Source organism: Pseudopipra pipra, chromosome 2 (genome assembly GCF_036250125.1).
Source record: "Pseudopipra pipra isolate bDixPip1 chromosome 2, bDixPip1.hap1, whole genome shotgun sequence".
NCBI lineage: Eukaryota > Metazoa > Chordata > Aves > Passeriformes > Pipridae > Pseudopipra > Pseudopipra pipra.
The window spans coordinates 24,193,099-24,207,080 of NC_087550.1; the positions used below are offsets into that span (position 1 = coordinate 24,193,099).

Sequence of the window (13,982 nt, forward strand, 5' to 3'; positions counted from 1 at the left end):
CAAGCACTCTAGAGAGAAAAGAGCAACTGCAAAAGTGACCGGATCAGGATGAATTTTTTCACATCATTTCCCAGAACAGCAGACTAGAAATGGAAATTCTATGCAGCATAGTTTGTAACTGAATTATCCACTGACTGCACGCAATATGTCTTTATATACCACATAGCTAACAAGATTAAGGAAATGCAATCTACATAGCTGATAAATAACCCAGGTAGAATCCACTTTCAAAGACAATCAGGCATCAGCTTTATTATAAATCAAGAAAAATTGCAAACACACAAAAGAAGTATGTTAGACAGAGAAGAATAACTTAGCAATCAAGACAGAAGATCAGCAAAAGAACAGAATGTGAAAGAATGCCAGAAAAGAAAGAGAGAAGCAAATGAATTGGTGGACAATATGGGAAGCAAGGGAATGAAGAGGGAAGGCTCAGTAGCCCAAATGCTCTTATGCTTTTTGTAACCAAATTTGTAGGAATTTTCAGACATGGCTGCAGTCTTAGGATCTTACTATGCTATATAAATGTTTACATTTTTCCAAATTATTTCATGACTTCCTTTTCTGATCTCTCAGCATGGCAATTAAAATCTGTCCACAGTACTGTTTTGTCACAGTCCTGCCTACTGTTTGCTTTGCTTGCAGGGTACAGCATCATTAGCCGTAAGGATCACCATCCACTAGGCCACCTAATGGTGTTCCTTCCAGTGCATTTGGGAGAATCTGGCAGGTCTCTGCTCTAGCCTCAGTGAGAGACTAAAGAGCCCAGAAGATATGCAATCTGGAATGGCACAGTGAAGAACTTGAAAGAGAAAAAAGGCAAAACAAAACAAGAAACAGGACGCATGAACTTCAGTTGTCAGCTCAGTTCACTAAAATGGTCGCTATCAGAGATAACATCAGGTGACTATACTGTGTATGGATACTATTATGCCAACTACCTTCCTGTTGGTTACAGATGAGGATAAAGGGCTTTCTGCAGGCCCTAGGATTCCCCCAAAACCTGGTCTATAGATGTTTTTTGGGAAGTGAGTTGCAAAACAGCAAACCAATCCAGAAAGACTACCACACAAGCAGAAAAAGGTCTAGCTAAAAAGGAAAAAAGTCAAAAATAAAAACTGAACCCCCATGAAATGATGCTCAAGGTTTTCATTTCCCAGTAGAATGATATTTCTAATAGGATTCCATTAATAAGGGTAATCTAGCTCTATGGGAAGGAATAATGAAAAGCATTTCTTCCCTATGAATTTTGGTTTCATGGTATGTTCATAAACATGGTCCAAGTGCAGGACACCGTAGCTGCATTTTATCTGGCTAAGCCAGATAAGCCCAGCTGAAACCTGGGCTAAGTCCTGCTGAAGCCCATCTGTGAGGCTAGGACGATGACAAAAAGCTAATTATCTTAGAGAAATGATGGACACCCGTGAAGATAAAAAATCCAGAGGCAAGAATATTCCCCTGAATTAAATCAGGACAAGGAGCAGCAGACTTGCCAAGAAGGTAGGGACTAAACCCCAAGAGAAAATTTATTCTGTTATTTGACATTATTATCTACTGTAAGCAAAATTTTCAGGAATCACATGCTGCCCTAAAATATGGATGAGGGCTTGACCACAGTCCTGCAGCTCTCAGGTGACATATACAGGTACATATATCTGCCATTTTTCTAGGGAACATAAATCGAATGATAGTTTCCTTTCCCTTCCAACAGGATTTTTCCTGCCCTCTGGAGATGCTCATCCTCCCTTCCCTTTCTTTACTAGAGATGAGGGTTTTTGTATACAAAAATTTGCTTAATGATACCCATGTTCTTGAATGCTGAATTGCTTTGCTGACCATAAGGCATTAAAGATTTGATGGAGTAGATCCAAAGTCTCTCCCAGTTCATGGGAACTGTTCCAACTCAGGACAATGAAAAACAGACATGGCCCATATCTTCAGTTGTGTTGCCTCTAGTTCTTAAAAAAAAAAAAAAAAAAAAAGAGAGATCTCTCCCAGCAAGCAGAGATGAGTATATATGACTGTATATGAAACAAAGTGGTGAACTCTTTTCTTCCCTTGCAGCTTTGTAACTGTCTTTATAAAAGTAAAAATAAAATTAAATTTAAAAAAAAACCACACACAAAAATAAAAGAGTAAGGTTGCTGTCTGCCTTCAGAAAGATGTTTGTTTTCCAGAATAATCTACTTTACTTCAAAACCACTCTAAATAAAAGTAATAGATGAGAAATTTGTCATAAATATATTTAATGCATGTGCTTATATCACCTTGCTCCACTGGGAAACAAACAAGCACCACATCAGCACAAAAGCATATCATTTAGTACCACGCTTATAATGGACTGTATAGTATATACAGCAAAACTGAACTAGAGGTGAAGTCAACGATCCAAAGCTAATAAAACAATAAATTACAATAATAAATAAAAGCTGTCAGAGAGGAGAAAGACCCATCATCTCCACCAGTATGTCCATTTGCCAAGCACAGGACTGCTCCCTGCAATTTCTGACCTGGAGAGTTTTAAACATCTCAAACAATAGCATTCCCAGCACTTCCCTTGAGTAGCTCAATTCATCTCACTGCCAAAGAGCATTGCCCCAAGTGTTGTTCTGAATTTTCTTTTGCTTGGTTGTCACTGTGTTCTCAAAACAATCCCCCACCGGGTGAATCAGAAGTCAGCCAGAGGAAGAGAAATATAGAAAACCTTGTCCAGGGAGCTCCTTGCACTTGATGAGGTAAGCTATGAAATGTGGCTGTATGGATTTCTGCAGTGTCCAAATATCTAACAGTGTATGAAGGCAAAAAGAGCAACAAAGGTCACAATACTTTTGGGCTGATATTTAAGCTGTTCTTCTAGAAAGTATCTACTAATCCTCTGGGGAGGCCTGGAGAAGGACTGGAAACAACAGGAGCAAAAGGTGGAAGAGACCAGGATGTAGGTCATGGGATGCAAGCTGCTCTTTGGCATCAAGGGGACTGTTGCCACCTGGGACTGAGGACGGTGGCCCCAGACTGAGGCAATGGCGGGTGTATTTCTGAATGACTGTGGGTTAGTACTAAATGCAAATAAAAGATTTACAGATAGAAATATGGGGGGACTGCTTAGTAATCACTGACAGATCTATTTCACAGGTTATGATGTTACCATTCCAGAGAGTCCTGTTTTCCTCCTGTTTGGAGAAGCCAGAGAGATCCCAGTATAGCAACTGCCAGAGTGCCTTAGAACCATTCATAAGCACTTTATGCACTTACCTAGAAGAGATGAAAATAAAACACAAACATAAGCACATGACAGAAGACAGAGCTCATACCAGCAGCTACACCAGTTTCACTCAGCCCCCTGCCTCCCTGTCACACTGTAGGTTGGGAAGGACCTTTTGTGCTTTGGCTGCAAGGGTGGCAGCCTAGACAGGGCCATCTTTTTCTGGGCTCTTCACAAGGCAGTTACACTGAATATTCAGTGACTTATCTTCTCTCCTGAGGCTTTTGCTCTCCATGGTTCACTGCTGATGCAAGCTGAAGCCAAAGAAGAAATGACAGGTGCCTGAAATTCACCTTTTCCTTCTGTTCCTCCCTCTTCCTTCCAGTGCTTTTTATTCTGATCTGCTACCATTTACCATTTCCTCTCCCTACATCTATGGCTGCTTCACAGTGAAGTTTCATCGCAACCCAACACTAGCTCTTTTGAACAAATCCCATTTGGTCATAAGTTCTAGCTCAATTTCCTTGTATGCTTTTTTAGAGCTCGGCATTCCTTTCTCAGCTGCCAGCACCCAACAACCTGTCCCTAATTACAACTGGCAGCACCTCTGCAATGAGGCACTCTTCCTCTCTGCCAATCTTTTCAGGCCATTTAAGCAAAAGCACCTTTTCCAAAACTGGCTCCTCAGCTGACTAAATCCTCACAGCCACTGAACAGCTGACTAGTAAGGAGTCCCTGAAAACATTTTTCATTTCTCCAAATTTAATTGCCAGATACTCTGATCTGTTCCCCAGTTTTTCTCTCTGGATCTAGCTTTCCAGTACAGATAGAATGCAGATGGTGGGAAATTAATCCAACACTTAAAGGTTTTCTTCTAGGTAATATTATGTCTCACACTGCCAGCCACACAAGTGTTACAGCAACAGTTCCTCATGCCAGGAAAAAACACAGCCTAGCTCTCGTTTCTCCTCCCTGCCGTCATAGACGCGCACACGCCGCAGGGCTGGAAATGAGTTAATCAGATGATGCTCTATAAAGTATGCCAGTTTCTGTATAAACAATATTAAATATGATAATTTCCTCCCGTCTTCTTTTTAAGCTGTTGCATTCGCATTCTCTCTCAGTCACATCAACTTTGGAAGGAAAAACAACTGCAAGAAATCTTGGATAATGTAGTTATGCTAATTTACTGAAAAATCTATAAAAGTCAAAGAATACTCATGGAGGTAGGAGCCCTGCAAATAATGTGCTTCATCTTCCTTTCCCATATGCCCTATTCTTTGTTGATCAGAAAAAAACTGACCTGCCGCCAAACTCCTTCTGAAAGCTAGAGCCAATCATATCTCTTCTTTATAAAAGATTTGGGAATAAGATCGGTAAGTTCACTCTCCTGTTATTTGTGAAGCTCTTATTATTCATGAAAATGTTCACAAATCCCCAAAGCCTCATGCATTTTAGCACAGATCAAGTGTCTGAAGATTAGTTCTGGAAAGTGCATAATTCACTTACTATTTTTTTTAAAGTTTCTGCCATCCCCTCACATATGGCACGCTACTTAGGCAGCAAGTGCCGTGCCACAAAGGTAAGGAGTTGCAAAACACTCTGATAAAGCAAAGGAATGGTCAAAGCTATAATGCCTCAAAATGGCCAATGGCTTAAGACCTGAAGTTAACATTACTTGCAGAAAAAAAATCCAGTGACAAAATGTTTGCTGAATAAAAAACATATCAATTTTATAATAAATTTTACACTGCGAGGTCTGCCTGTATAGGTCCGTTTCATGGGTCAGTATTATGATTTACTCCAGATGAGGGGCTGAGCCTTTCACTGCTTTTTCAGCTTCACTAGGAATCTCCATTTACATGAACTGTTGGTCATATTTATCTGGATACCAAGTCAAAGCAAAAATATGGATTGAAAGTCCTTAGGCTCTGCAAACCATGAAGGGCTTCAGGCTCCCCCACTGATGCTACTCACAGAACTCAGATTTTGCGTTTGAACAAGGTGTGGAGAAGAATGCAGAGCCTGCTCTCATTCCCACATCAGTCTACCTACAGCACAAAGGCACTGTTATCATGCTGGTGAGATGAACCTCAGTCAGCTGTGATTTCTACTGATGAACTTCACAAGCCTCAGCTCTGATGATAAACTAGAATTACAGAGAGAATTACACTCATCTTCACTGAGTTAGCAAAACCAAGCTAGAAAACTGTTGGGGGTTTTTTTGTGAGATTTCCAGAACTGCTTGTTGGGCTAGAAATATGATGACAAAGAAGACCTTGACTCAGAAAAGCACAAACAGGCCAAATCTCTGATATGGACCAGAATCTCCATATATTAAAAAGAACCACCACACTGGAGTCATGAGGCCTTGGGATTAAACTGCTTTCCCATTTCCATTCGAGTAGCCTGCTTTTGCCTGGTGGCAGACATGAAAACACTTGAGATATTTGTTGCTCCCTCTGTTATTTATCTACACTCTCTTATAGTTCCAGGTAGGTGAGGAAACCCATAGGCAGAAAACAAATACCCCCCAGGTCCCTATGACCTTGATCCACATCTATAGTAAGTCACACAAGCATAAAGAATTGACCCTCTATTTGTATAATTTACGTCTCCTTCTGTTTATCATAAGGGAACAGATTTCTTCTTGGGCTTCAATAGACTTACTCTACAGGATCCTGTTCTGCCTAACGCCTGCGGATGAAAGAAGTGTTGATGGAGAATTGCTCTTCAGGAAGCTTCAGACAGGCACACGATGTCAATCACATGCGAATCATTCAGACACTATGGAGCCATTGTGACTGCATTATTGCAAGTCAGCTCTCTATTATCTTGGATAATAGGGAGGGAAGATAACAGGGATGCCCTACAGGACAAGGAAAAAATGGATAATTTGAGTAAGTGGATCAACCTCGGGACTGCAGAGCAGACACACTCCAGTGCCTCCATCAAGAACTGAGTCCACGTGAGCTTATTAACTAGGTGGCAGAGCCAGGTGTGCTGCTGTGTCTAGTATCTAGCGATTGCATAGTTCTCAGAGGTGCCCACCCCACAGGATGATTATACAAGCCACTGTCTTTCACTGTCCTTAGCTCACCATTCTTGCCCTGCCTTGTGATGAAAAACCTTCCTCCATAACAGCTGAAATGGGGGAAATTACTTCCAGGCTATCACACCTGGGAGGAACTAAATAAAAATACACAAGCTAGTGGTTTAAAGCAACTTTAGGCAGCAGACTTCTCACCATTACTGCTCTTACCGGGTAAGATCTTGCTTCTCCTCACTATCCTGCTCATGTGCACCACAGCTGCTCTTCCCTGGTCTTGCTACAGCAAGTCTGGGATGCAGAAGGCAGAAAATCTTTACCAGTTTTTAGGGCAAGGAAAGGTGGGAGCTGAAATGTCATTCTCTTGGCACAGTTGATAACTACAGGGTGACCCACAGGGGTTCAGTCAAGTTAGCCTCTACTGCATCAAGAAATGAAACAGTTAAAAGAAACAGAAAGGCAAACTGCACTGTGCATTGACTGAACACATCATCCCCATCCCTTGTAAAAAGTTCCATGCTCTGGCCTGAAATGACAGCTGTTGTTTAGTTTTCATTCTCCTGATTGGCTGAAAAGTCTCTCCTGGCCTAGTTAGTGGAGGTTCAGCAAAAAACCCAGCTGCTTCCCCTTAGCCTCCTAGAGCTGAAGAAGAAACTCCATCCCATAGGGACATGCCAGGATCTGAGGACTGAGAATGCAGTCCTTATTCTAACAGCTGGTTTGGCTGTTGCAATTAGCTTTTAGATCCTTCTGGAGGCTTATAGCAACAGCTGCAATAGTTTCCCAGATCAGTGGGCCTTGCCTGTGTATGGGGAGAATGAGTGGCAAACGATCAAAGTCAAGGGAGTGCTGTTAGAAGCCTTGAAACATGGGCTGGCTCTGCTGTATTCTCTCTCCAATGATACAGCATCACACTATGTACTGCGTGTGATATCCAGCGTACTTCTCACAGCATTTCTCACACTCTGCATCTCTGTGCTTTATTGCTTCGCAATCTCCCTGCTAGTTCTGAGGACAGGCTCCACCTCACCACTCCACACAAGGCACGTGAGATCACATAGCCTTTCTGTTTTCTCATCCTCTCGCTTTCCCAGCATCACACAATCTGTGCAGAGCACCACAAACACGCCTGGCACCATCACAGGTCTTACCAGCTCACGCAGCTCTGTGCGTAGTAACTCAGAGGCTCTCCATTAACACTCCCTCAGTGAAGAAAAGCTGTGTACAATGCCACCATTCCTCTGCCTCTCCATGGCATCCTGTAATAGCATTTCATTATGCTACTCACAGACACCTCTGTATAACACACTAGGCAAGCAGCAAAGAAGGAAGGGAAGATGCTGCAGTGCTGGCTCATAATCCATGCACCGCATATCTTTCTGTAAGTCTTCCTCCTTCATATATGATATAAAACTCATATCCCTGCATCACATAGTCCTCACATGGGTGAAATAACCTCAGTGTACTGTAAGTTGTCTACCTCAGCAAGAACTGAAGAATCAGGGCCAATTTTTGTGAGATGATCCATTACCTGCTTGCCTTACCCTTGCTTCTCTGTTGAGCTGTCATGGAAGACAGACTAGCTGATCAGACTGAAGTGACGAGATACAAAACTCTTGTCAGCAGAGTTTTTAAAAAGCAATTTTCCAATAACCTCTTTTTGCAGGGGAACCCGCAAGCTCACTGGCTAAAGAAATTCACAGAAAGGCTGTGATCCCAGGACAGTAGTCCAGCCAAAACTAATTTGACAGGTCTAGTATTAACCAATTCCCAAATGCCCCAAAGGGCACAACATCTACAACAACAGTCAGATTTCACTTGTCTCCCAGGCTGGCAATCTCTGGAGAGATGAAAAAGCAAACATGCCATGGATACTGGTCCCATCCTGGAGTGAGGTTTCCAGTGTGCCCACATGGCACTGGCAAGAGCTACTACAATAAATGCTGTCTATGTGAAATGCACTTGGAGGAGGATTCACGTAAGGGTGTCTGAGAGCAGGCATCTTTCCCCAGTATGCCCACCCAGCCCACCTCTGAGGTGATTGAGGTGCTGAGATGGAAAGGAGACCAGGTTCTGTTGATCCATGGAAAGAGATGGGGGTGGATTGTTATTCATAGGCTGTGATGTTCCTTATAGTTTTTGGACAAGGATGCACACTGCTTCCCACTCCACAGTCTCCCTTACCCCTCCCCTCCACTGACTAGAGTAATGAGATCCAGGGGGACCTCTACGCTTGCCTTTGAAGTAGCATGTTGCTCTGAACACATTTTGAATTTCGTTTCGTATCTTGTTTATTTTCTGGTTGGTCTGCCAGTCTCTCCGTTGAGGGGGTTGACAGCTGTTAGCGGGGCCACTATCACAACTCAGAAACACAGAACATGGAAAAAACAAACAAACCAATCCTAAATCCCAAACCGAGAAAACCTTTGAAGGAAGAATGCACATTCCCCACGGAGAGAGCTCTCTCCTCCCAACCAGGCCTTAGCAAAGCCACCACGTGCAACTGGAGGAGCTGAGAAAATCTGAAAGACAGACAGGCACTACAATTTAGCTAAGGAAAATAGAAGTTATGTTGGACAACTTGGCCTGTAGAGTAAAAGGCATGCTGGGACTTGAGTCAAGGTTGTTCCTTAGATAAGAGGAGATATGGTGCTTGAACTTTCTTAAAGAACAACTTAATTCTTTAACTGCTAATTGCCTAAGAAGCTGTGGACCCAAAACTTCCTCCTTCATCATGGCACAATGACTCAGGAAAAGAATGATCAGTAGGGCATGTCTCTACCCTTCCAACCCATAAAGTAGACCCTAAAGCACAACAGGAAATATAGAAATCAGAATTCTGTCTGGACTGAAAAGCGGAGGTGTTGCCACCATACCCTAATTCAGTATGGGAAAAGAGTAATCAATTTTGATTTCTCTTTAATTTTACCAGTAATTAAAATAAAAATGGAGCATGAGTACAGCAGAGACAGCATAGTTTTTCTTTATTCCCTCACTTGAAATTATCAGACCCCTCCTGCCAGTCTTCAGAAGTGTGGATTCTCTGCACTGTCTCATTCTTAATTTTAATGAGGAAATCTACACACACATGGGTTTAGGTCTAGGGTATTTTTCCTGTGTTGTTTGGTTTTTTTATTTGTTTGTTTTTTTGGGGAGGTTTGGTTGTGTTTTTTTTTTTATGGGGGGGTTGTTTGTCTGGTTTGGAGGATTTTTGGTGGGGTTTTTTGCTTTATTTTTGGTTGGCTTTCTTTTGTTACTATGTTTGTGGGGTTTTGTTTAGTTGGGTTTTCTGTGTTTTGTTTGTTTGTTTGATTTTCTGCTTGCTTGTTTGTTTTAGTTTCAAATACAGACAAAATACCATTGATAGCAATGAATCATTAAGAGTGAGTTCCCACCCCTTTCGGAGAACATTATTTTTTCAACATTTTCTGTCTCTGCCAGACATCTGCATCCAACCTTGCCCTGTTCTCTTACTCCTCCCTTAGTTTGAGACCGAATCCCCATCTTTCCTACCTGGGCTTCCCATGGCTTCTTTTCACTTCCTTCCCTTCAACATTCCAACTCAAGGAGCTAGAGAGGGAACTCAGATCTTACTGTGGCCACTAAAGTGTGTCACTAGGAGCTGTGGGGATTGAAACCATGATGAGCAAGGTGCAGGAATTACTATGGAAGCTCTGGACTCTTGGAAGGCACTAGAAGGAAAATGTCTGTGACAGCAAGGAAGAGTTGTCTTGCTCATTGGTTAAAGAGATAAAATGACTGCTTAGCAGAAGAAACAAGATGTCCTGTTCTTCCTGCCATCTCCTTCTTTCTGAATCTTCTGCCCTTGGGACTTGCAAGATAGGAGCAGCAGCTGTAGCAAAAACAATCTCTAGGGTGTGTAGAGTTCCACAGACCTGGGACACAGCACTGAAATCCAGTGGAAGGGAGAAAGGCAGCTACACCAGGCTTTGCTGCTCCTGTTTTTCTTCTCCAGAAAGAAGAGAAGGCAAAGGAAGGGAATCCATGAAGCTGCTGCTCCCAGTCCCACGTCTCATCACCACAGTGAACCTTTACTGGCTAAAAACTTGTGCTTTACAAAACGTCTTTTACTGTTATTATTAGCAGAGTGATGTCCACCTGAATGTTTTAAATCAGAGGGGTGGCTGGATAATTTATTCTCTTGAAAATGAAAAAAATAAATAAACCTCTTTCTGATTTCCAGAAGTGCTTTAGAGCACTAAATGAAGGTTTCAGTCAGATGTCCAGCCACAAAATACGTCAAAACATTGAGCCTTATATTCACTGGATGACATTAAGCACCTGACTATCCAAATGACATGCAGGGAGAGCAGAAGAACAGTATATAAATACATATATGTGTATAAAAGCAGGTCCCTGAAGTCAGGTGGCACAACCGTAAAATACAAGATTTTCTAATGTGATGAGCTCTCATTGCCTTTCACTAAAATCACTGGATAAAATGGTCAGGATCTGGCCACATTATAGAGTAGTAAAATCATTTGAGTAGTGATTTGATAGCAAAGGAGGTCATCGAGGTGATAATTAATTGCCTTTTACTGCAAAACCCATGAGCTGTGACGCTTTCTGTCTGCATCCCAGAAAGGGGATGAATGTCTTACCTTCTACAGAGTGCCCCTGAACCTGAAGTAAGCTGGTACCTGAGAAGCTGGAGGAATTTTGATCACAGGTCAGGCACACAGGTCAGCATTGCCTGCTGGCCTGTCACTGAGCTAGGAAGCCCAGGCATCCCTGTCCATTATACAGAGAAAAAACTCTGTGCTATTCCTCTTGGGGTCATAAAATCAAAACTCCCTGGTGTTCCTTGAAAATCTGTAGTCCTCTTGCAGAATGGTGTGAGTTATCATTTGATATTTGTCTTGGAGTAGTTCCTAGAGGTCTCAAATCAAGATAGGGACCCTGCTGTGCTAGCTGCTCTGCAAATATAAAGCTAGACATGGTGCTTGTCCCTCAGAGCATAATTTTTGTCTTGACAGGCTATATATTTCTGCCCAGACACAGGACTATTTCTTACTGTCCTAGAACATCTAATCATCAGGGGACTTAACTGAAAGCAGATTTAGAATCAAATATTAAGTACATACACAGTTTTAAATGGTGAGCTTTAGAAAACTCAAAGCTATTTGTCATGCTAAATAAAGGTAACCATTTCAACAGCAGAATCACACCCCAACATAAAAAAACCCAAACAAACCCAACAAAATATTTGGGGCAATTTACACCTCTTAGTAATGAAAGAAATGTGGCTGTGGCTCTGGAAATCACTTTTAAAAGGCAGTGATCTTAGCAGCCTCTTCTCTGCCTTTTTAATCTCCTAACCCTCTATTCCCTGGAAGTGCTATGCACAGTACCCAAAACAAAGGCAAAACTGTGATGTTTCTCACACATGCTGAAAACCTTAAGCACCAGCTGCATTGTTCAGACAATACTGAATCTAAAATACACACATAATTTAGAAAAGTGGTACATTTAAAAGGTTTTACTGGTTACTAGACTCATCAGAAAACTAGGCAGGCAGCACCGGAAATCCCACAAGCTAACCTGTTCTCTTGAGGCTTCCAGCCCAATTTTGCAGACTCGAGAGGTTTGGGTTAGATTTGAATAATTAATCCAAATTTGTCGGTGCTTCATAGATGAATCAAACCTCCAACCCTTTTAAGGTTCACCCTCAGTGCTAATAACCCTCTTTACTAAGCATTAGCATAGAGTAGAACAATTTAATGATATAAGAAAATGCAAAATCTGGATTTATGCTGTCAAAACTTTTGTAACTGAAAATATTATGGATTTTAATCAGCTGGATTGTTCTCAAAATGAAATATGAAAATTTAAATAAATCTCAAGTAGGTTAAAAAGATCTTCTGTGACTCCCACTACTCTATTACCAACGGTCTCTCCACCAAAGAAAAATTACGATGTCACATGGGTGGGGACATGTATTTCCTAGAATAAATAAACTGTCTCCTTCTGCAAATGCTACAGAACTAGTGGCTTTGGCTTAAGCTAAAGTAAAATTTGCGTCACACCACAAGCAAGAAAGAGCTGACAGGTAGCAAAATCACCAAGAAGAGATCAGCGCTGCACTCATCTTGGGGTACCTGGATGTGCAACATGCGGGCTGATTTATGCTGCTGGTAACACAACACTGGCAACAAGGAAAAGGAACCAGTGAGTCATCCCAGTGGAGTGCAAAAGGGCTGCAAATACAAAAGACAGGAACACACAATCCAGGAGACTGGAGCTAGTCATAGCAATGGGGCTCCGCTGGCCAGCATGGGTTGCATCGTCGTCAACTGGAGAAGAGAACTGGCACAAGACATGAGACAGTATAGGCTGAAGCAGCTTTGTGAGAGGGAATAAAAGTGGTATGGAAACATACTCAGGAAAAAGAAAGAGATGTGCTTCAATAAGCAAGGAAGGCTTGGAAGAGAGAATCACTTTGCACAAAGGTAGACCAGTCACAAGGAAAGAGGTGAATCAGATATGGGCTACTCAGGTCCCATGAACATCAAAGTGACTGATAGGTGTCATATAATTCTCAATAATTTGGTGGATATTGAATGTTAGTGCTGTAACATTTCTCAGGAGGTTCGTAAGGTTCAAAGATATGTTAATATTTGCTCCTTAGCTGTGCTTCCCGATCCCAGAATAATCTAAAAGACAGTATGAATATTCTACGGGTAAAGACACCCTAAGAATTTAATTTAAATCTGTTTTAAAAAAGATACGATGTCTCTATGAAGAAATATCAAAAGTTCAATAGTAACACAAACGTCACCACCACAACCTTTACTTCAGCTACTGTCATGCACACACACACAAAGCTGAACAAGCACAATGAAACCAGCCACGCCTGCAACATTCACCTACAGAATCATCATCTCCAAAAAAATTAATGTCAAAAATAATGAGCTAAACCTAAAAAAATAATCCCAAGATTGGCTTAAAGACTGTAAGATTTGAAAACTTGCGTGTTGAATTTCTAATTCAAAATTTAGGCTTTGAGCTTTTATGAGTCATGCTTTCAAGTTATTTTTCATATCTACAAAAAGAAAAAGGATATTTTCCATTCAAACATAAGAAACCTGTGATTATATCATAGTCACAGGATGTCTAAGGTGGGACTTTGAACAATATCAGTTATTGTGAAAATTGGAAATTTATAAAATGCAGTAAAAGTACATTTAATATGTTGTATAAATAACACTTCTAAGCATGCTATTTTCTGGTATTGGATGAACCATTCAACAAGAAACATTCTTATCACTTTCACTGGTTTGTAAACTGCACAGAAAAAGACAGGGACTTATGTTTCTCTTTGGAAAGTGTCATATGACCTCTGGATGAAACAATCAAGGTCATTTACTCATCTCCTTACGCTGATGCCGCCACCCTCCTCGCTCACACAGAAGTAGCTCTGCAGCGTTTAACATCCTGCTTTGCTGAGGCTGCTGAGCTTTTTGGGCTGGAAGTCAGCTTGAAGAGGACAGAAGTTTTCTATCAGCCTGCACCTCAGGAAGTCTTCCATCATACCCATATCACCGTTGGCAAATCAGAGCTCAAATCAGTCCAGCAATTTAATTACCTAGGTAGCCTCATCTCCTCGGACGGTAAGATTGACGGAGAGATAGACAACAGGTTAGCAAAGGCATATAGAGCTTTCGGAAGACTCCATAATAGAGTTTGGCAAAATAAACACCTGAAGAAAAG

At 41.6% G+C, this 13,982-nt stretch overlaps 1 protein-coding gene across 4 annotated transcripts in view; it reads right to left on the bottom strand.

The window, feature by feature from the left end:
• Window positions 1–13,982, bottom strand: part of LSAMP (limbic system associated membrane protein) — a 1,003,852-nt gene that overhangs the window by 521,829 nt on the left and 468,041 nt on the right. For 2 of the 4 annotated variants that reach the window (XM_064644401.1, XM_064644398.1), the window contains exon 1: window positions 3,146–3,248. The exons of the other annotated variants lie outside the window; for them this stretch is intronic. In XM_064644401.1, coding sequence (XP_064500471.1) covers window positions 3,146–3,233 — 88 coding nt within the window. In that variant the 5' untranslated portion in view covers window positions 3,234–3,248. Of the gene's footprint in view, window positions 1–3,145; window positions 3,249–13,982 lie in introns of those variants that run through there. 4 annotated transcript variants of the gene reach the window in all.